This window comes from Aythya marila, assembly GCF_965140915.1.
Source record: "Aythya marila genome assembly, chromosome: 7".
Taxonomy (NCBI): domain Eukaryota; kingdom Metazoa; phylum Chordata; class Aves; order Anseriformes; family Anatidae; genus Aythya; species Aythya marila.
Window position 1 is genome coordinate 29,121,731 of NC_139048.1, and position 23,153 is coordinate 29,144,883.

At 45.7% G+C, this 23,153-nt stretch overlaps 1 protein-coding gene across 7 annotated transcripts; it reads left to right on the top strand.

The window, feature by feature from the left end:
• The first annotated feature begins 85 nt into the window (after window positions 1-85).
• On the top strand, window positions 86-22,455 carry ERLIN1 (ER lipid raft associated 1). Of its 7 annotated transcripts, none has more exons than XR_014317968.1 (13): window positions 86-360; window positions 525-648; window positions 1,981-2,062; window positions 2,538-2,584; window positions 8,815-8,876; window positions 9,828-9,953; window positions 11,214-11,287; window positions 16,607-16,665; window positions 17,701-17,792; window positions 18,292-18,381; window positions 18,659-18,738; window positions 18,943-20,524; window positions 20,651-22,455. XR_014317968.1 is itself a non-coding variant. In XM_082765364.1 (12 exons), the coding sequence occupies exons 2-12, from the start codon at window positions 536-538 to the stop codon at window positions 19,159-19,161; spliced, it is 1,044 nt and encodes a 347-aa protein (XP_082621490.1). In that variant the 5' UTR covers window positions 86-360; window positions 525-535; the 3' UTR covers window positions 19,162-22,455. The 7 variants fall into 7 exon arrangements, 5 of the variants coding, with proteins under 5 accessions (XP_082621490.1, XP_082621491.1, XP_082621494.1 ...); XR_014317969.1 differs by having other exon boundaries at window positions 18,943-20,921; window positions 22,336-22,428; XM_082765364.1 differs by having other exon boundaries at window positions 18,943-22,455.
• Window positions 22,456-23,153: the final 698 nt, after the last annotated feature.

Genomic DNA, 23,153 nt, shown 5'->3' on the forward strand with positions numbered 1-23,153 from the left:
CAGCGGGCGCCTCGTTTGCCGCGCTCTCCCCCTCGGCGGCTTTAGAGTGGGGGAGAGGCGGAGCCTGCGCGCAGGGCGTGGCGGGAGCCGTTGGGCCGCCGGTGCAGCGGGCGCGGCCCGGCCCGGCCTCGCCTTCAACAGGGGGCGCGGCGTCCGGCGGCACGGGCCCGCGCCTGCCTCCAAAAGTACGAGGGCCCGGCGGGCGCCTCCCCCGGGACGGCTCTGCCGGGTTAAACGGGTGAGAGCTGGTCCCGGGTCAACCCGCAGGGAGACGGCGAGGTGTGCGGCTCCCCGGTGTGGGGGGCGTCGAAGGAAGGTCGCGATAATTTGGGGGGCGGAGAGACCGCGCCGGCCGAGGCGGTAACAGCGCTGGGAACGGGGGAGGCCTGCGGGGTGCTGCGGGGGCGCCTCCCGCATCGCCGGCCTAAGCAGGCCCTTTGCTTCCCGTTGCAAAAGGGGCAGCGGGAGGGGAGGCGGGACCCCGGCCCCGCCGCCCGCTGAGCTGTTTTGTGTTTGTCCCGCAGGTGCTGCAAGGATGACCATGGCCCAGGCTGGAGCCGTAGTTGCCGCCGCCACGGGAGTTCTCGTCTTTTTCTTGTACGCCTCCATTCACAAGGTTGAGGAGGGGCACCTGGCTGTGTATTACAGGTACTGTTTCCTTCTAGCACTCTGAAGGTTTCCGTGGATTTTCGTCTATTTTTTTCCTGTTGCTAGGTTTCTTCCTCGGCCCTTGGACCACATTTGGAGGTGATTGCTCCCCTCTGATTTTTTCCCAGGGTTTCGTTCAGAGATTGGCAGGCTGAGTTGTTTCTGCCCTCTTACACGAATGTGGGTCTAGAAAGCCTGTCTGTGTATAGAGCCATTATGAACTTTGGTCTTTCTGAATCCTGAGCTACTTTTCATATCTCTTATGAGATGACTTTTCCGGTCATAACTTGGATCTAAAAGCGTAAAGTCAGTGTTCTTGGTTTACCCAGTCCTTTCCTGTTTGTAGACCCTCTTTCTCTCATGCTGAGTGCTGTTACCTCTGTTCCAGGCCATCCAGAATATTGACTCAGGACCAAGTTTCACAGGGGGCTTGCAGCTGCTGTGGATACTCTTTGCAGAGCAAGAGAGATAGTGGTAGCAGTCACTAAATGCCACTAGTTGACCAGATTTTACTTCAAACTTTAATGAAGGAACAGATGAATTCAGCACCCAGCCTTTCTGATTTTCTTTCTTTTTTTTTTTTTTTCCTGCCGTATTTCTGTTACATCCTTTCTACGCTTCACATTTGCCATCATGGGCCATTTCCTTTGTGCTGCTTTTTCTTTTTATTACAAGCGCGTTGAAGTAGGATGCTGCAGGAGACATTAACGCACTGAGAGGATTCATTACTTAAGAGTTCTGTGTCTCTTGTCTTTTAACTAAATGACCACCCAGGAGACTGTAGATTTGTTTTGTGCTTTGGGTAAGGGACTGTACCGAATGCCTTGTGGAAATTCAAACTGACATTATCACACCAACTGAATTTTTCCATGGTTGCCAGTCAACTATTTAGGGAAGAAAAATATGTATTCTTGAAGCTCTTTGCAATGCTGCCAGTGATGGAGGATTTTAGCAATATCTGCTATCTCTAGAAGTTAATTGCTCACAGGACTGAAGAAAATGATTGTCAAGTGGCAATTGACAAGCATCTGATGCAGAATCAGCTCTTTCATAGGTGAGTTGTGTAGTCAGGGCAGTTCGCTTTATGCTCACCAGCTTGCTGTTTGGTATTGTAGTCTATAAGGTTACAGGCCTGCAGTGACTCCTTCTGAGACACCTTGTGTTGATGCTGCAACTTTGGAGCAGGTGAGTAATGTAATTTGCCCTACCACAGCTGTGACTCCTGGTGTTTTGAACATTCTCTCTCAGAACCAGCACATAGTATTTTCTGTTTGCTTGAATCTTTTCTCCATTTCCCTTTTTTTTCCTGCATTTCTCTTTCTCTCTCTCTAGGGGTGGTGCATTATTAACTAGTCCGAGTGGACCAGGCTACCACATCATGCTCCCATTCATTACCACCTTCAAATCTGTGCAGGTTAGTGCCTCCTCATCTTGGAAGAGGGTGAGTGGGAGCAAACGTCAGAAGGGATAGTGCTGCATAGGGGTGACTTAGGTAACTGGTGTTTCCAGAGAGGCTCAGTGAGTTGGCAGTTGGAGCAACAGCTCCTCAGAAACCCTATGTTCCCACCACCTGGGTGCCCTAGTGCATGTGCCTTGCTTGGACAAGACATGTCTTGCTTCAGGAAGACAGTCTGCATTTGTGGCCTGATTGTTTGCCAGGAGAGTTGCAGGATGTATGAGTAGGGAAATGAGCACAGCTGCATTGTGTCTTCCAAAATGCAGTCAGAACAAAGTCTGTCTTCAGCTCACACCTACAGAAGTCATGAGGGAGGCAGAGGACATGTTTTTGATTCCACATGCCTATGTAATGGTTGTAAGGGACTGGATACTGTGCAATCTTCCTTGGGAATGTGGTGTTTTTCTGAGCACTGGCTGTCTTTTTATTTCAGACCACGTTGCAGACTGATGAAGTGAAAAATGTGCCTTGTGGGACAAGGTACGTTTTTTCTCTGTATTTCTTCAGGTGATGGGCAGATGTCTTCTATTGCATAGCTTGCAACTGTATATATTACTGTGACACAGAGGCTGGAAAGTAAAGGCACCTACCCTAAAATTGGTCCCAAACATGAACACATACATTATACGTGGAAATTAAGCAGAGGTATGGGAGAGAATGTTCTTGCTTTCACTGGAATCTATGTTCAGAGATCATTTGCATTTCCAGTGATATTCTCTTAACTTGTTTTCTTCCCTCAGTTACTCTGCTAACCCGTTGTTGTGCCTTGGACTGCCCTGTGTTTTGCAGTATTTCTAGTCTGAGGCTTGTGGCTCATACAAGTGTTGACTCCAGCAGTGGGCAAAAGTAAATAATGAATGGGAGAATAGGAAGCCTCCCTTCTGATGGGGAGATGGTTCATGTCAAAAACAGCTCAAGAAAATGAGTTTCTTGGGATAGTTGGGGCATTTTTGGAATAAGCATTTCACCTGACGTAAAGGAAGAGGCAGGCTAAAGAGACAGCCTATGCATGGGTGGCCCTTGAGTGCTTCATAATTAAGTTGATCCTTTTATAGTTCCAACAAGTAGAGCAAGAACAGAAGTAGAGAGCAAGTTGAGTTGGGTTGCAGGTTCTGGTTTGTTCATTCATTCTCAAGTTAAAGGGATCACAGAATCTGTTCCTGCAGGATCAATCAAGACCAGTGATTCTTCCTGTGTTTTAACTGTAATGTGTTTTAACTTAATATTTCTGTTGTTGTTGTTGTTTTTTGGTTGGTTGGTTGTTTAAAAACAAACAAACAAACAAAAAAACCCTGCCAGTATGACTTGAGTAATGACACATAGCAACCCTGCTGAAATTGAAAGTTAAACACTAGTAACATCCTAAATAAAGCAAAGTTGATTTTGATCTCTTTTTCTTCTTAGAATTATTCCTATAGCAAGTCATGAGACATTGCTTGGGCTTAAATATTAAAATTAAATTCTTATGGATTGCTAACAGATCTAAAATTTTAGATCTTAAACTTCTTACAGGAGTGTTTGTAAATAATGCTACTGTTCAGAGCTGCAGCCAGGGCTTTGTTGTTAGGTAAAGAATCTTTGGGTGCAAATGAAAAGCAATTGCTGGAAGAGAAGTAAGACTTGTGATTTTTCCATGTCTTAAATGGCATGGTTAAAAATAAGTCGTCAGAGCAGAGTTTTAAGAATGTGTTTAATGCTAACTTCTTTGGCTTACAAGTATCAATAATATTTCACCTACTGGACTTAGTAAAACAGTGTCACACCTCTGGGCCAGAGACATTGTCCTGGAAGCCATCTCAGCAGACCTAACAGATTTCTGCTGAAGCTTAACCACGGTAGACATACAGTCAAAATTAAACTGTGCTGCTCTGTTCCTGCTTGAGCAGAGACAGTTGTTCTGCAGGTCTGTCATTTAACAGCTAAACTTTGTAGTTTCATATGACAAGTTCATTAAGCTCCTGCTAAGTTTCAGAGTTGCAGAATTCAGTTGTGCACTACAAGTTGTTGTGAAGTTGCAGGTAATACGCATGCTCAAATACACCAAACAGCAGCTGAAGTAGTTCTTAGTAATTGAATATACTTCAGACCAAAGGTCCCAGTAGACCTGTCCATTTTTAAGATGTTATTACTAGAATGAGTTTCTGTATTTTCTTTTATGCATTTAAATTTTCCGCATTTGGAATCAAAAGTCTGAAGCTACTCTGTGCCAAAGGTTTGAATCCAAATTTCTGTAATAAAACATTTGTTTATAAGTAATGAAGGGATCAAATCTGAAATTTTACTATCTAGGCTCAGAGTTTGTTAAAAGAGCAGACCCTAAACACTTAAAAGTTCTGTAATTGTATTCTGAACCATCAGACTTCAAAGGCTGGTTTCTCTTCCACCTTGTTCATGTCCCCTGTATCCTCATCTACATTGGGAAGATTTCCAGTGGCTGTGTGGGTGCCCATCTCCAATTTTTGCCTTACTTGTCCCATTTATACTTTACAGTATTAAATGATTATGTTTAATAGAGGTTTTAAAATATTTTGGCACCAGATGTATGTTTTTCATAAAACAGCTGTCACCCCAGAGACTACATGTAAAACCATTTCACTACAGCAGGTAGGATATTTATGTGCTCTAAGCCATGAAGAAAATCAATTATGTGATTGCCTCTAGCATCTGAGACTTCTGACTTTCCCTGACAAGAAAATGCCTTCTCACTTCCTTGGGAGGTTCAGCAGTTTCCTCAGGGCACATCTCCAAAATAAAGGAGAAATCAGGAGAGCTCAAGAAACTAGTTGTAGAAGAGCAAGGTATTCCAAAGAACTGACTTGAAGAATACTTCACTAAATGTATTACTTGTGCAATATAATAAACAAGTTGAGAGTAGTTTAGTCAAATATTACATGAGAGAATTAGGTAAGTGGCATTTTTCTTGCAAACTTAACTGGAAGGACTCATTCTAAATATTGTACAGGTTTTACCATGCCAAGAAACAATAAATAGTCAAGACACTAAGTAGTATTGTTACCCAGGTAACGTTAGATGTTTTATTTGTATTAACATAGATGTTTTATTTGTAGTATTAGATGTTTATTTGCAAAGGTGTGAGAGTTGTGTTGTGCTTGTGCTGAAGATCCTAGGCAGGAACCCAGAGTGCTAGAGGAATGCTGCTCTAGGATGGATCCCTGTTAGCTAGTCCTGTGGAAAAATGTGTTGTGCAGATTGCAAGTGGATGTGTTAGGTTTATCAGGTCTAACCTTCAAGCCTTGTTTTTGTATGCTGTCATTACCTAAACTTGTCTGGTCTTGTCTGTGGTCAGCTCTAGCAGTGAGCATTGAAGATTTGCTTTTTTTATAGCCTCTTTTATGGCAGCATCCTTAGTTCTTCCCTTGACTTCTCCTGGCCCAGCACAAGCTAAAATCCTGAAATGTATGAGACTAAATTCTACTGAAATGCTTGCTAGTGTATGTCAGTCTCCTGTAGCATCCCCTGTACGTTTTCAACTGTCCTGTAAAGTTAGGGATGGCTTTTTTTTTTTTTTTTTTTTTTTTTTTAACAGTACCCAGAATAAGAGCATCTTGTTTTGTGGCTAGGGCTGACAGGTACTGCTGAAGGTTTGTAGTAGAGACATTGCTACCATGGGTCTCTTTCTAGCAACTTTTCTTGGTTTCATCTCTTAGATGATATAGCAAACTGCCACATGCTTAAACTTCTCCCAGATGCACATAGCCAATGTGCTGATTTTCCTTTCAGACTTCCTACGGACTTCTTGTTCTTCTCTCCCTGACTAAAGAGCCTGCTCAGTTCAGGGCTGCTCTGTCTGACCAACCTCATGAGCAGCTCTGACATGAGGACTTTGGGCCCTGTGAGTCACCACTACAGAGGCTGCAAATTTGAGTGCGTGAGAGGCTGCGGAAACTATGATGCAGAGTTGTAAGCACTGGAGGTCCCTGCGGGAGCTGTACTGTAAGAGTCACCCTGCCTTGCATCTGGCTCTTGTAAATTGAGGTGTTTTTTGAGTGGATGTCAGTTGCTGAAATGGGAAGAGCTTTGTCCTAGGTGGCGTTTAAGCTGTAGGTGCTAAAGCAGTTGGATTCTCATCCCAAATCAGTGCATGGTGCTTTGCAAGAACAACTGTCCCCAAACTGCCCAGGATGCTATCTCCTGCAGCCCAGTAGATTACCAGTATCCTCTGTACCAGGCTGTTTGCGAGGAGATCTTGTCTGAGGTGCTCATCATAAGGTCAGTGTGTTACAGTCCAGTTTGGCTCCTGGATCTACATCAGCAAGGTCCAAAAGACCATCAACGCTGCCCAGTGTTAGATGAGATGCTTCAACAGCTGGCTGAACGTAAAACAGCGTTAACTGCTTTGTAGGCTTGCGCCCTCAGTGAGGAAGGAGGTGGCCTGCCTATTCAGCGGGCATACTCGCTTATGCCCCTTCTGTTGACCCACACTGGTGGCTGGGATCCTTGGAAGAGTTATAGATAGTGTTGGTTGGGTTGGGGTCAGCAGGCAGTCCTTTCTGACCTGAGGTGCTAATCACCTCATGCATGCACATGAGGTGATAAGGAATTGCATATGCATGCTGCATAGGAGACAGATTGTATGAGATGTTACCATTTTTCTTCTAATAGCCCCATAAAATTGAAATGCAAAAAAGACCCCAGTATTTAAATGTGCAGCATTGCTCTACTGGGGGATTGCAGTGGATGAAACCCACACTCTCTGCTATGGTTCCTCACCAGGATGTTTTGAAGATAAGCCAAGATGGTAACTGGATTTCCCTGTCCTTGTGGAAGCGTTATGAGGTGACTGGAGCAAATCATTAGGATGAAAGCAGGTTCAGAAAATCCTGCAGAATGATGTTGGAAGTCACTTGAAATGATAAATAGTCATTTTTTTGAGCACAGAGGGACAGAGTGCAGAACAAATGAGATGGAGAAAAATGCACATACCGTGTTGTTATAACTGCTCATATAGCTTGACACATCTGTGAAGGACTTTGAAGGCCTGTCTTAAATAAAAGTAATAATTCTTAAGTAGGAATGACCATGGCCTAGAAAGAAATCTTGAGAAAAAAAAAAAAAAGAGAGAAATTCTCCTTAGAGTATTATCTCACCAGGAAATAAGTCTATCTTCAGCTATGAATGTCTTTTCTGCTGGCTTTTACATGTACCTCTCAGCAGACAAGTGCAGTCCATCATCATCTTTTTCAGATAACAGCTTACCATGAAGCACACTGGTTTGTAGAACAAGCACAGGCTGTGCCTGGCAGACCTCTCCTAAAAGAGCACAGAAATGATTCCCTGTTTCAATCTGCCCACTTGCAATAAGATTTGGCTTAAAACTGGCAAGGTAATTTTTCTGCAGACTTACTTTTTAACTTCATCAGTTAAAAGTTACAAAATAAGAAATCAAGTTTGTTGTGGGGAATACATCTGAGTTAAAACACTAGAGAGTCTTAGTTTGGAGCTGGATAAGATCCACATCTAGAGAGCAGCTGTCTCTTAATGGTTTCTGATAAAACTTCTTCTTTGTGCCCTGCCTTTCAACAGAGGGTAAAACAGAGAGTATCATATTTTAAAAACATGCTCTTCAGAAAGTTAAAAGCTGTTGCAAGTTAGTTTTTTCTACTCTGCAGAGTCTGTGCTTTTTACCTGTGTCATAAACAAGGCCTGAATTTAATGGCATTTAATTTCATAAATTAAAGGTAGGGATGAGCTCTAATAGAGGCTAAGGAGTGAAAGGGAGTGGAAGTACATTGGATGCCGCTTAATGCCTTGGACTGAGAGGCAAGTCTGGAGACCATTAGGATCAGGAGGTCCATGTGCTGATGATGGTTTATTTCCATCTAGTGCCACAGATTTAAAATAAATGGCTAGTGAGTCTTCCTGTGGGCTGGCTCAGAGCTTTCTCTTCTATTTTGGATTGTCACTGCTGTTGCTCTGGAGTATGAGCAGTAGCTCCAGTAGTCTGTTATCATTTGGAAGTGCTCATGGGACCAAGCCCTGCCAGCTTTCTCTGGCCCATCTGACAGTGCCTGGTCTCACCAGGAGGGCCATGGGTTCCTTCCTATCAGCATCTGGAGGTGTGGTTGTTTTTCTGCAGCTGCATTACTGCTGCAGAGCAGTTGTGGTGTGGCATGGTGACACGTGAATGCAAACTAAAATCTCTTACATGCTTTCTTTCTTTCATTTCTGACAGTGGCCTTGTCCAGTTACTGCTGGAGTTAGTGAACTTAAACAAGTGGATTTTCTGTTTAAATGTATTTGCTGTCTAGAAGAGCTGCCATCTGTCTCCAGTTTGTGTAAAACAGAGGCTGCTCTGCTGCTTTCAGTAGGTATACCTGCTGTCTTTGCTGCCTTCCCTTCATTGTGTTGGAATCCAACTTTCTGATGGTTGCAGCTACATTCCTGTTTGAGGTTATTTTCCTTCTGTTGGTTGAGTAGGAGATAAGGTGAAGTGAAAGCTGCCTTGCAGACTTGTTGAAACAGGCTTTTGATTTATGCAGAGAGAGGGACCAGTCTGTGCAAAGCTGGGGCTTGCTTGCTGCCATCTGATTGCAAAATGCTCGAGAGGTCAGAATTGTCCTGGGTAAATATTAACTGCAAGTTTCCAACAGAGTTTGGTAAAAAAGTGAAAAAAGACAACTTTGCTTTAAATGCAAACCAGTGTTAACAATTTAATTAGTAATTCATTAACTCTTCTTTTTCACTTGTAGTGGCGGTGTTATGATCTACATTGACCGAATAGAAGTTGTGAATAAATTGGCACCATATGCAGGTATTTTCCTGTCCTGTTTCAACAAGCAGCACTGTGACTGTTTTCACTCATCCTCTAGCAGCTCTGTCTTGGTTTGCAGCACTGCTTCCTTTTTTTCTGTCTTAGTACCTTTGTGGTTACCAGTACTTAGTTTCATGTTTGTGTCTGCAAGCTTTTCAAAGAGCCATAGATTTGCGGAGATGACAATAAGTTCTAAGACTGCTTCTCCCTTGAAGGATTTTATACCTGGGTATGTTAGGCTGCTTGTGGCAAGTGCTAGAGCAATCCTATTTCTTGGAGCTGAAGAGAAGGGAGACCTGTGAAACTCAGCGTACACAGCAAAGCTCCCAGCTGCTTGCCAGCTCAACAGCTGAGACCATTACAAAGGCAAAGCCCATACAGGAGCCTCTTACCTTATTTCACCAGCTGCCAAACCCAAAGACCCAGACAGCTTTTTTTTCAGCAGCATAGTTTAATGCAAAACTCTTGTGTTACTGAGGCGTTTTTCATGTTACAGTTGTAGGAATGATGCTTTTTGTCATTTTTTTTCTAGTGTCCTTTCCTATACATGTGGGTCCTGAACAGGGGCCATTTTTTTTTATGTTGATCATAAACCAGGATAATGTTTGACAAAATATGTTGCTGTATTGACTCATCTCTTTGAAGTCATATAACTCCAGCAGTGCTTGTGGAGAGGACCGCTGTGGGTTTCTCCTCTGACCTCCCTCCCACTTGCTACAGGCATATCATGAACAGCCGGTCTGGGCAGTTGTGACTGTGTCCGACCAAGTCCTGACACATCCAAGGATGGATGTCCCCTAACTCTCTGGTGACCTACTGCTGTACTAGTTTCCTGATGTCTTGAGCTGTCATTTTGATGTTCAGGCATTGCAGAAAGCAGTACTTGTCAACAGAGTCACTGGATGTGATCGATGCTGGTGGTGAGCTGAGATAATTCTCTTATTTCCTCAGTGTATGATATTGTGAAAAATTACACTGCGGACTACGATAAGACCTTGATCTTCAATAAAATTCATCATGAGCTGAATCAGTTCTGCAGTGCTCATACTCTTCAGGAAGTATACATCGAGCTGTTTGGTAAGTGGATGGCAGCCGGACACACCTACCAAGGTCTGTGTAGTCTCCCTCTTCTGTTGTGGAATATGTTACAACAGTTTCATGTGAGCAAACAGCCTCTGTACTGAAGTTGTAGTCTAGAAACCATCTCCTTATATATCTGTATGCCACTTCCTTTGTAGCTTTACTCCTTAATGATTTGGATTTCTTTGTCTTACCCCATCTATATGTGGGATTTGATTTGTCCTCTTCCACTTAGGACTGAATTCTGGATATACTAAGTAGCTCTCTGCTATTGTGCATGGAGTCGTGCTCATTGTTTTCATTATGATGATGCTTCTGTCTTGTTCACTTACATTTTAAGCCTCCGTTCTGTTGCTGCATTAACTTCTTTACTTAAAAAGCTTAATTCTGACTGTTGGCAGGGAAGAGCCAGAAGGACGTGCTTGCAGTTCATTGCACTGCTCTAGTTTTTTCACAAGGGGTATCAGTCATTCAGGAATTATCCCATTTAATGGTCTGCTCCTGGGATCCAATGCCCTGACCTTGGCATATGCCTGTGGATCCAAAGGCATAACAGCATTATGTTCCTTCTTAAGGGAAGGAGGAAGGGAAAACGGATTTATCACTTTGGAAGGTGAAAGGCTGTCAGACTTCTAATGTTAAGAAACAGTAGATCTTTGAATGCTGTACTTAGACTTGCCAAATATCTGTAGTCAGAGAGGAATTTTCTGATGGTATGTGCAGTTTAATCCCATTGTTACTGTCCAGTTTAGTGGAAAAATCTTCCTGGAGCTTGGAAGTGACAAATACATTTTTTTTTCAGTAGCAAGTATTGGATCCTGCATGTCCCTCAAGACCAGAGCTTGCTGCTGGCAATGGGATTGGCATGGCTCTGGCTAGGGAGGGATGGGCTTCTGCTGTGGGCTCTGGGTATGTTTCCTTTCTGAGAAAAGCCACTTACCCTCAGCTCAGGTATCATGAATTCATCAGCAGTTTAACTTTTCCATAGGCACTAGTGTGTGGTTCTTACAGCTCTCCTCTTGGGAATATTTTCCAGGGAGTATAGGAAAGGAAGCAATGTACTCAAAAAGTCTTTTTATCTTGCACCATAGAGATGCCTCTTCAAAGCCAGCTGACTTGTTGTCACACAGAGAAATGATGATAAACACTGAAATGGAGATAATATGATGGAGATAATGGAGATAAATGATGGAGAATGGAAATAAGTGGAGAAATGGTGATAAAAGCTAACTGGTCTCTCTCTTGTCCTCCAAACAGATCAGATAGATGAGAATCTGAAGCTGGCCCTGCAGAAAGATCTCAATGTCATGGCACCAGGTCTTACTATCCAGGTAGGTTCCTTGCCTAACAAAACATATTTTTTTCTACCTCTTATTTGCTCATGTTTTACTGTATTGATGAAGTTTCTTGCTTCTGTTTTCCACCTCGTGAAATAGTTGAACCTGGAGATGTGAGGTTTGTCAGTTGAAGACTGTCCATGTGACAGTTACCACTTTGAAATGCTATGAATCCTGATTGATTTTCTGTTTAATGTTAGAAAATCATCTTTAGTCTTAGTCAGGCTATGGGACCTGCCAGCTTTTTGTCATGTTGAAGTTCAGGGCAACTGACTGGGAAAACCTTAGGCTTGCAAGGGCTAAAATGGAAGTCTCTGGAAACTTTCACTGTGGGGAAGAAAGAAACTAAATCTGTTTTGCTATTTTTATTGCGACATTTAGCTAAGCTGGCTGTGCAGGGACAGAGAGCCTCCCTTTGACAGCATATGAAGTGCTGCAATAAATACTGCTTTCTGCTTTAAGGTTTATTTTTGCCATAGGCTGCTCTGTTGACAAGAGTCAGCCACAGACAGTATCTTACCAAAAAAGATGAGATGGCTCTGCTCTTCCAAATATCCAACTGTATATTGCTCACAGCATTCCTATGGAAGATTTTCATAAAACAAAATTACCATCATGATTAAAAGCTCAGATCTTTTCTTATTATTTTTTAATAATTCATAGAATCATAGCATGGTTTGGGTTGGAAGGGACCTGAAAGATCATCTACTTCCAGGCCCCCTTCCACCAAACCAGGCTGTTCAAAGCCCCATCTGGGCTGGCCTTGAGCACTTCCAGGGATGGGGCATGCACAGCTTCTTGGGACAATCTGTGCCACTGCCTCACCACCCTCATAAGTAGAGAGTTCTTCCTTACATCTAATCTAAATCTGCCATCTATTAGTTTAAAGCCGTTACTCCTTGTCCTATCACTACACTTCCTGATAAAGGGTCCCTCCCAATTCATTATTGCAAAGGTGGTATTAGAGGGATTTAACAGCATTTATTTCAAGGTCCTATTAAAACTAGTTAATGTAGATGAAACTTTGACGACTCCTCCAAGTTGCTTGATAAAAAACTTTATTTCCTAGTGGAGTGGAACGTTGACCACAGTCTGAAGAGTTGGAATTGCTAGTTAGTCAAGGGAAATGCTTGTCCTGCTCTGCTTTGCACTGGTGCAGCCTCACCTCAAGTACTGTGTGCAGTTCTGGGCACCACAGTACAAAAAGGACATGAAACTGTTGGAGAGTGTCCAGAGTAGGGCTACAAAGATGCTGAAGGGCCTAGAGGGGAAGATGTCTGAAGAGCAGCTGAGATCATTTGGCCTGTTTAGCCTGGAGAAGAGGAGGCTGAGGGGAGACCTCATCGTGGCCTACAGCTTCCTCGCAAAGGGGAGTGGGGGGGAAGGAGTTGATCTGTTTTCTTTAGTCACTAGTGATAGGACCCGTGGGAATGGTGTCAAGCTGAGGCAGGGAAGGTTTAGGCTGGATATCAGGAAGAGGTTCTTCACTGAGAGGGTGGTCACACACTGGAACAGTCTCCACAAGGAAGTAGTCACTGCACCAAGCCTGTTGGAGTTTAAGAAGTGTTTGGACTGTGCTCTTAGTCACATGACCTGAATTTTTGGGTAGACGTGTGTGGTGCCAGGAGTTGGACTCTATGATCCTTACAGGTCCCTTCCAACTCAGGATATTCTGTGATTCTAAGAGAAGCGGAGGCCAGTGGATAGTAAGAAGGTGTCTAGGGACAGTGTCATAGGGCAGGCTTTTGCACTTTCCTTCAGATAGCAGTACATTCTTGGGCTTTTCCTATGTGTCTGGACACAAATGGGTGCATCTTGGGAAACAAAAATGTGCAACTGGAAACGCTTGCCTGTTTGCAGTCCCATGGCTTGTTGGGGATAGCTCACGAGATGAGATACTGTGTAAGTAAAGACTAGGCAAACACTGGGTATGGTGTGGTCCTTCTCTGCTACAGACTTTCACCCTAGCTGGGTGACGAATGAAGTAGATAAAGCTGCATGAGGAAAACCAAAGGAAGCATCATTATCACTAGAACTCATGGAGAGCTTTAACCACTGACATATTTTTTGGAAGGGCAGAAAGGGTTGGCTGCAGGCAACACCAGATTTTCTGAAGGGCATTGAATACATATTTTGGCACGGGTATGGATGAACACAGTGCTCCCAACTGAGTTGAAAAGTGAAAAGCCTACAAAAGGGGATAGGTGAGCTGGGGCTTGGACTTAATGGTGGATGTTCAGGGTAACATAAAGGGCTTCAGAGGTGCATCCAAGCGAGAGGAAGCCTCAAGAAGCTGTAGGCCTACTGTACTGTGGGGCAGAGGATGTGGTGGCTAAGAACATGGAAAAGGCTCACGTACTTGGCACCTTCTTTGCCCATCACTTCTTTCCAGCATGGCTTGCCCTCAGACTGCCCAGGTCCTTACCCTGCTGCCAGAATCTGCAGAGGTAAAGCATTGCCTGCAGTAGAAGACATTTGAGCATAGAAACCACTTAGGCAGATGGGAATACACAAATGGGTGGAACCAGGGGTGATGCTGCATCCAAAGGGTCTGAGTTGCTGCCTCCTGACATTGTGAAGCTACTCACTTATCTTTGAAAGGTTACAGCCAGCAAGGGAGGTTCCTAATAACTGTGAAAAGGAATCTTTGACCATGTTTGAAAAGCCACACTTCTGGAAACCAGTCTTTGTTTTGGTGCAGGTGGTATTACAGAGGTAGAAGTAATATACCCCTATGCAGCCTGCTGTGGCTGGGAGCATGAGGGAGTTGCTTCGAGGAGAGCTTTCTGCATGCAGAACCTTTCCAGGAACTTGGAAAGGCTTTGTTCCTGTTGGGAGCTTAAAAAAAATCCTTTAGCTGAAAGATGTTCTGGTCTTAAGTACCATAAATCTGCTTGCTTTGCTTGTTTAGAGAAGCAGCAGTTGTTCCTGAGTGTCTTGTGATGCCATGCTGGCTGCTTCTCTCCAGGCAGGATGCATGTAACAGGGTTGAAGTACCTGTCATACAAATGTTTCCCTTTCTCTTACCACCTGCAAAGACTTGTTTCAGATGTGCCCATGTGATGTTCCCCTCTGTGGAAGTTTAGATCTGTTCTTTGCAGATTTGCTGGCCCCAGAGAGAAGTGAGCAGCAGGTTCGGTGCTAGACCTGCAGTGGAGCTGGAACAAGAGGGTTGTGAAACCATTGTACTGCCATGGACTGTGTTAATCTGCATCTTGCAAAGGTCCCTAATGAACCAGGCAGCACATGGGCTGTGTTATAAATGAAGTCTCAACTCAATCTGAATTTAGTAATATTTATAAAAGGAATATTTATAAAAGGCAAGTAAACAGTGCTGGGTGCGTGGGGAGTCTATGCTCTACCAACACACACACACGAACATAACTTTTAATCGGCTTTTACATACTAAACCCGAGTACACCTATACATATGTACAATCAGGAAAAGTAACAAACAGTCCTTTAAGTCTATTACTATTAATGTCCATGACTGGGGGAGCATAGTTGGCCTGGTTGAAGTGCTCCCATATCTTCCATGACTTATAACAGTCTCCATTTTCCATTCCTTCTCTTGATTACAAACACCAGAGAATTCCAGGGCTAGTCGTGGGAACAATATGTCTTGCTTTAAGTTGTCAAGCAACTCGGCCTTTGGGCCTTATATATCCTATTCTTTCCGGATTGAAGGAAAACATACCCATCTCCTTTTTAAGGCCTGGGTCAGAAGGCACGTCCAGGTCACCAGGGGGTGTAACAGCGAAAGCCTTTGATGGCTGTAGCAGCAGAGGGGCCGATGGCGTAGCAGTCAGATCAGTGAACGAGCCTGCAGCTCCCTCACTGTCTGGCAAACCACACGTTTCTGACTGTGGCCCCACACGGCTCTTTAAGGCCTCAGAGACTGCTCGCCAGGTGCCGAGCAATCCCACTGTAACCTTGTCGTTTTTACTTGCAGAGTCCCACACCTTGACCTTAATTTGGTCCCATATTTCAGGATCATAAACTGTCTGATTGTTACCAGGACAGTCTTTGTTTCTAAGGAGTATGATTCCCCGTAATGCACAACTGCTTACCAGCGAGGGGCAGTTGTGTGCGCAGCTCCGCTTCTCTCAGCTTGACCTTCTTCCCAGCTCCGGTGTGCCTATTTCCATCGACTTTCTGTAGGAGCTTCTCTGAGAAGGTTGCTGAGTTTGGCCGAACCTATCATCATGAGGTGATCAATGTGCCTGTTCCCGTCCTGGTCTCTGTTCTGCTAGCCTGTCCCTATTCGTTCCTTTTTATCTTGAGGACAGGTTCCCCTCTTACACCCTTCGCCCCATAGCAGTTCTTTTCAAAACAACTTTTCATTGCTCACACAACTTGGCCCAGTAACAGCAAACACCCAGCAACTTCCATGCTGTAATGGCTGGAGAACAAGCAACCCAAGACTGCATGGCATCTCCTGAATCACCCTTTTTTGTTCCCTCTAACCTCTCTTACACTCCTGATGGCCTCATCGTTAAGAGTCTGATGTTATCATCAACCATGGGGCTTGCTGACCCCTGTGGCCACACTCCCAAATCTCCCCCTTCTTTATTAATATCAACCATCTTATTGACACAAATTATTACTCCGTATATCACAGCTGGGAGGCATCAGCTCTTGGTCTTGTCTCTAGATGTTTCCTTCCTGTTTCAGAGGAAGCCCTCTGCAGAGCAGCTCAGCAACTGGCTCTGCCTCTTGCCACGTGGTATCAGTATTGCCATGCAAATCATTCTTGGTGATCAGCGGTCACATGCAGCAGCTGTGCCCAGTTGCCACATGCCCTGCTGCTCTCCTGTGTCTTTGCTGCAATGTCTGTCATTGCATGGTAGCTTCTGCAAGCTTTTCTCCTAGAAAACTCATTACTGAGCTTGTGGCTCTGCCTCTGTTTGCAATTCTTACTCCTGCAATTTAATTTCATTGGGTTGGTGAACCTCTTTCTTGAGCACTATTTTGGGAACTGTTGTCTGGTGATGCTTGAGGAGTCTTCCCATCTGTGGGATGTAGAGCTGGGCTTCTAGCAGAGTTGGCGAACCTCTTTAGGAGTCTTTTCCACATTCATTACTTGATCACTTTGGTTTCATTAAAGGTACAGAGACAGGAAATAAAATGTAAGGTACTTGTCTGGAAGTGGTTGTACTCAACTGTCTTGTACACAAGGACTGGAATCCTCTATGTGTGGTCTTGGGTTAATTTGAAGATGTCTGGTTTTGCAAAGACATTTCATAGCTATGCAGATCTCGTCAAAATGTTTAATCTAAAATGCACCCACTTTTTTTTTTTTTTTTCTTTATAGGCTGTTCGTGTTACGAAACCCAAAATCCCAGAAGCCATCCGAAGAAATTTTGAGCTCATGTGAGTAGCAACACCTAAAACTGTATGAATTGGTTTGGAAGGCTTATGCCTTCCACCCTGTGTATTGTTAGAAGACTAACCTCGCGTTCAGAAGGTGAGAGGTGGACTCTAGCCAAGCAGTTGCTTGGTTAGGTACACCTGTGCAGTCTTTTTCCATTTTCATATCTCTTTCACTCTGAAGCCTTTTAGCCTTTCATGGTTATTAGATGGTTAGTCTGTAGCAAGGCTACATTACTACTCCCTTTTGGAGGGGACACTAATCTATAGAGAACCTGTAGAAGATTGATAAACCAAATTCAGGGTTCTGGAGTCCGTGTGCTTTGCTTGCAAGGTCCTGTCTGCAAACTTAAAGAATCATAGAAAGATTTTAGTTTGATACAGACCTGTGGAGATCTCTTGTCCAAACCCCCTCCCAAAGCAGGGCCAACACCACAGTTCCTTGGGGCTGTGTCCCAGAGCATCAGGGTTGTCTCCAAGGACAGAAATGCCCTGCTTGCATGGGAAGGGCTGTCTCCTCGGGGCTGTGTGGTGCTACAACTTGTGCCGGTGCCTCCAGTGCTCTCACTGTACCCCTGGGAGCAGGGTCTGCCCACAGCATCTCCAGGACCCCCTTGGGCCAGAGGAGATGCCCTCAGGACCCTGGTGCCTCCTTGCCTGCAGCTGAGTAAGCCCTGCTTCTGCATCCTGGCCACACATACCCACCCCCCCCCACATACGTGTTTTCCACCCACCATCACCAGAACCTCCCTGGGTTTGCTTCTGTTTGTTGATGTCTCCCTTGCAGTGGGGGGACTCAAACCATATGCAGTGTCCAGATGTGGCCTCACCAGTGCCAAATAAAGAGGAGGAATAATCTCTTCCATTGATCTGCTGGCAATTCATGTGCTCGTGCAGCTGAAGATAGAGCTAGCCTTCATTGCTGCAAGGGAATGCTACTGACATCTGGTCAACATCTTCCCACCCAGGCATCTACTGCCCTTGTTTGCAGAACTGCTCCCCTACTGTTTTCATGTGATGTTGTCTTTTGCTGTGCAGGGAAGCTGAGAAGACCAAGCTGCTCATTGCAGCCCAGAAGCAGAAGGTAGTAGAGAAGGAGGCAGAGACAGACCGAAAAAAAGCACTTATTGGTAAGTGAGCAGTCAGTACCAGCAGACTGGGGCTAGACAGTTTTCTCTGAAAGCTGCACCAACAGTCAGAGACGGTAGAAAACAGGAGTGTTTATGTTGCTGTATCTACTTCCCACCTCCCTCCCCACAGCAGCAGAGCAACGAGTGCCTCCATCCTACAGCACGGCTGCTGCTGGAGTAGATCAAGAGTTAACAGTTCTGCCAGCAGAACTGATTGGGCTTTAAAATGTCCCCAAGTCAGGGAACGTTGACATATTTGTAAAGGGAGGGGGTCAGCCAGTTCGGTACTAGACGCATCAGCACTATTGTCATTCTATAACTGTTTCTTGAAGCATAAACGCACTGAACCTATACAGGACCATAGGACCCAAGCAGAAAGGGAGGCAGCGGAGGGCAAATCACTTGCATGGCAGCATGTCCCTGACCATGTCTGGAGTCAGGGTGCTAATGCTTAGGCCTTAAGAAGTGAATATCTGAGATGAGCCTGTTGTGATTGCAGAGGCAGAGAAGGCTGCTCAGGTGGCCAGGATTCACTATCAACAGAAGATTATGGAGAAGGAAACTGAGAAGCGAATTTCTGAGATTGAAGGTAACCATAGTGCTGGCATGCTGCTGGGGGGCATCTTTCAGCCTAAGGGTGGTTGTGGGTTGAGAAGCCTCAAACTGGGCTCGCAAGCGGTACTGCCCTACAAAAATAATAAAGGGTGCAGTAGCGTGAGATCACCTCTCCAAGAAGCCAGAAGTGGAGGTGCCTAGCAGCGGAGCTGTCGCAGGTACACCTGGGTTAGTTTGTGCCATGCTGGGCACGCAGTATTTGTTCACTTCCTAATGCTTCTTTTCCTGTCCATCCTCTGTTGCTGTGTTAGATGCTGCATTCTTAGCAAGAGAGAAAGCAAAAGCAGATGCAGAGTATTACACTGCTCGGAAGCTGGCTGATTCCAACAAGGTGAGCACTTGAAAGCTGGTCACGAGAGGACTTGCTTACTCTTTTTCTCTGCACAGACTAGGTTAAGGTGGGCAGCATTGAAAAAAAACACACTAGATTTAACAGCCCACATTCCAGTTTCCAGGAGGCAGCTACCTGAGATGAAATCTAATGATGCCAACCCTAGAAAATTGTCTCTTACAGTCTCTGGTTTCTTTTTTGTAGCTGAAACTTACCCCAGAGTATCTGGAACTAATGAAGTATCAGGCGATAGCTACGAACAGCAAGCTGTATTTTGGTGACAGCATCCCCAGTGTGTTTCTGGATTCCTGTGCCTTTCAGCAAGCTGAACTGAGGACTGCCCAAGACACCAGCCTTCCTTCACAGGAAGGTCCAGACACCTCTGCAGAAAGCCACCTCAAACCAAAGGAAAGTACTGGCTGACAGGGGTAGAAAGAGACCTGGTGTAGCTTGACAGCTTACTCAGCTGTGAATGGGGATGTTGCCCTGTGCTGGTGGGGCACGTGTGGCGTATGTGGACATCTTGCATATAGGTGGCAGTTGGGTTGATTTTCTTCTAGCAGCACATTGCAAGTGCTCTGCCTCTTCCGTTTCTTCCCTATTAAATTGGTGCTTCCAAATGAGGGATAATTCTGTACTAACATACCTATACTGGAATATTAAAAGACGGTCACCAGGAAAGCCTTCTGCAGTAGGTGCAATTATTTAGCAAGCATTACCCTTGAGGTAGGATATTTGGCTTTGAGTGAAACGTGGCTGCACACTGGTTGTGCCACAGTGCTCTCGCTGAGGCTAAGCAGTTTTCCTTCGTCTTGCTGGGGAAGCTTCACTTTGTGGACTCCAAGGCAGATTTATGCTTACGGGACACAACTCTCCTCAATATCTCTGTAGTTGGCCAGCAGAGGCTGCCTGTTCTTGCTCAGAGCAATACCCAGCAAGGAGTGGTTTGGTGTGGAATAGTTTATTTGAATAGGATCTGCATAGCCATTATCTTTTCCTTTCCTGTAGGCAGTGGAAAGTAGATAACAACTCAGAGCAAGCAGTCTCTGATGGGGTTCTGTAACGCCCCTTCTCCAAGCAAGAGCCTTATGTTGGGTGGCCATGACTGACTGCAGTATACTTCATCTGGGTGGCTGCGTCTCACCTTGCTCCATAAACCAGTGTGTGGAACACCTCAGAGCAGCTGGTTGGGAACAGAGGGTCCAGAGCTGGGAAATCATTGGTCAGATTGCAGCTTCCCTCTAGGTCTTTTCACCACAGAAAGGGTGCTGAATTTACACGGCTTTGCCTTGCTGCAAAGCAAAGGGAGAGAATTGATGAGAGATGCAAGAAATTCTTGGGGTGGAGTGCAGGAGTCTTATCATTATCCTGCTTCTCAGATGGACTTCTGTTACAGACCACTGCCAGGCAGATAACCAGGTGCCTGAGGTCAGCAGGCAGCCTTTCCAGCCCAGTGCTGCTTTGCACTCTCCATCCCACTTGTGCAGTTGACCCTGCTCTGCAGCAGATTGATTCCTCAGCTGCAAAGCTGGCAGGGCATTGCCACTTCCCAGAGCAGCATTCATCACTCCAAGAAGCTGGACTGGCCTTGTACATCCTTGACCAGCTGCAGTGGGGAGTCTGTCTCCAGTCTCACAGGCACTGGCTGGGCTTTGCTGCCTCACAGGTTTTTGACTCATCAGCGATGCTGGCGGGATGACCTCCTGCTCTGGCATGTGTCATGATGTACCCATTTCCCTGCTCCCTGTGTATCACTTCAGGGTGAGAGAAGAGGCATGCAGCAAAGGTGAATTTCCTTGTGGGGGATGAAATCTGTTTGTATAATCTGCTTTCCTCTTTTCTTCCATGCTCCCCTTTGCCTATGAGGATGTGCTTGTTTCTAGAACCTGTTTCTTGTTGTGTTCTGTGACAGTCTCAGAAGATGATGTCTGGAGAAGCCACTGGCAAGGACCTGAGCCAGAAGGCCATGCCCCTGCTTGCAGTGCTGTCTGCCTCTTAACCCACCGCATGTTCAGAGACCACCTCTCCTCCATGTACCTTGGATATCTGTATGTTCCCGCTTTTCTGTCCCTAGCACCATCTACAGTCTTCTGGCAAGGGAAGGAACTCACTTAGCTTTTGCCTTGGTGGAGCATTCAACCCAGAATGAACAACATGAAAGTGTCTGCTAATGATCTCCCCAGGTAGTTGTGTGTGTGTGTTAGTTCTTCCAGTGCTATTTTGCTTATACTGTTTAGCTTTGTTGGCTGAAAGGATGGTGGTGTCACCCCCTGAGGAAGTTCAGTAACATAGGGTGCCTTACCCTTTCTCAGTTCCTGCCCAGCTGCTGCTCATCCATCTCTGGAGTAGAGCAGGGATGTTTTAACCCTTTCTTTCCTCCATCTGCAGACTCCCAATGCCTAGTTACTACTCTGCTTCAGGATGCATGTGCATGGCACATGGGTTGCATGCCTCTGTGCAACTTACAGATGCAGTGCTTGGGGACTGCCAAGCAGAGCTTTTGCAGGGGGAGCTTGTCTCTTTGCTGCCAAAGGCTTGAGCAAGCAGTGTCCTCCTGCTGCAGAGCAGAGATGTAAAGGTGCTAATGGCTAGGGATTGCTGAGGGCCCTGAGGACTCCTCTTGGAGGTGGAGAAGCAGGAAGGGTGCTGAAATCCCATGGCTGGTGATGGGAGAGGAACAGGCAGGCACAGGGTTAGCCTTTCTAAAACTGGCAGGGCCTGCCCCTGGGGAAGGGTACAAGCCAGAGGCGGGATGGCAGCATGCTTTGTGTCTGTGGTGTTTGGAGTGGCTCCTGGAAGTACTCTCGGATTTACAAGACCCCCCTTTTCCCTGTGGGAAGGCCTTTGAGGAGCCAGTGGAGACACATATCAGTTCTTCAGTGTTGCTGGCTTGCAGCAGTCGCTTTGCAGCAGAAACACAGCCTCTCCTCGTCAGTTTGGTTGGCTTCTGAGATGAATGCTGACTTTCTGTGAACAGAAACCTTCCTTAGAGAGGTGACAGAATTGCCTGGGATTAGGCATTGCGTAGTGCTGGCATCAGACCCCAGGGGTCATGCCACAGGTGAGCAGACAAAGGTGGGTTATGCTAGCCTGGAGGTGCTGGGGAGTAAGGGCATCAGGGAACCTTGAGCTGACACCAAGGCAGCTTGCAGATCTCTACAGCAAAAGACCCCCACACAGGGAGAAGGGTAGCTAGTGCAGGAAGGGTTGAGCCATCTCCTGCCCCTGCAGCCATCCAGGTGTGTGTGTGGGTTTGCCTCCAGTGGCTGTCACTCTGGCTAAATGTTGTCCCCATCTGGCTAGGTGTGCATCTGCCACCTCCACCCTTTGTCTTATGGATGGGTTATCGATGCTCTTGGGGTTTGAGATCCTGCAGCAATATCTGCATGATGCTCAGTGCCTTGCACAAAAGCCTCCATCCCCACTTGATGGAGGAGCCTGAGTGGATGTACAAAGGGTGAGGTGCCATGGCTGGCAGCTGAATGAGCACCGTGACACCTGGGATGGGCTTTGCTTCTCACTCAGCCGGGAGGGCTGAGTGAGAATGTGGATGTAATGGGGAACATGGCTTTGAACTGTTTTTTCTCTGTTCAAAAGGGCCTGCATGCTGTTGTGACTAGAGGGGCTTGCTCCTTCATCAGCACCTTCTTTATAAAAAGCACTATACATATGTTCAAGTTTACATGCACAGTGTTGTGTTCTTTTTATAAAACAATAAAACTATTTTGTTACCATTTCTTTGGTGGCTTTGTGTGTCTTAGAGCTGGTGTCGCTTTTTCCTGCTCACACAGCAGTAATGCTGCCTCTGGTGTGTCTCCTGTTGACTGCAACACTGGAAGCCCCTCAAGCATCCCAAGCTCAAAGAGAACCACAGGACGGTGGAGCTGTGCAGTGAACACGGTATTTACAGCTTGTTCTGTCTCTACCCCCAGAGCTCGGGGTGGGAGCTGGGCTGCCACACATGCTGCAGCCATGTGATTCACAGGGATCTAGCATGGGACCTTTCCCAGGGACAGAGTCCTTGGGCAGAGATGTAAGGTACCCATAGGCTTTTCTTGTGACCACTGCGCTGATATAACTGCCTGCAACTGGGAGAAGGCACTTGGCCCCTGCACCTCTGGCACAGGATGCAATTCAGCTCCAGCACTTTGCCCTTGCCCACCATCCACACCTTCTTGCCAAGCACAATTAGCACCGAACCCTGCAGCCCAGAGCTGTCCTCACATGGCTCTGGTTCGATGTGGTGCATCATGCATTTACCCTCCTGCCTCAAAGCTATGATGCGACACCCCAAGCCACTACTGTCTTCAGTCTTTTATTTGTATAAAAGCCCTCAACTTAAATGATGTAAAAAAAATGGGGAGGATCAATTTCACAACAAAGGGCTCAAAATGATTGTGTAATCAAATTAATGG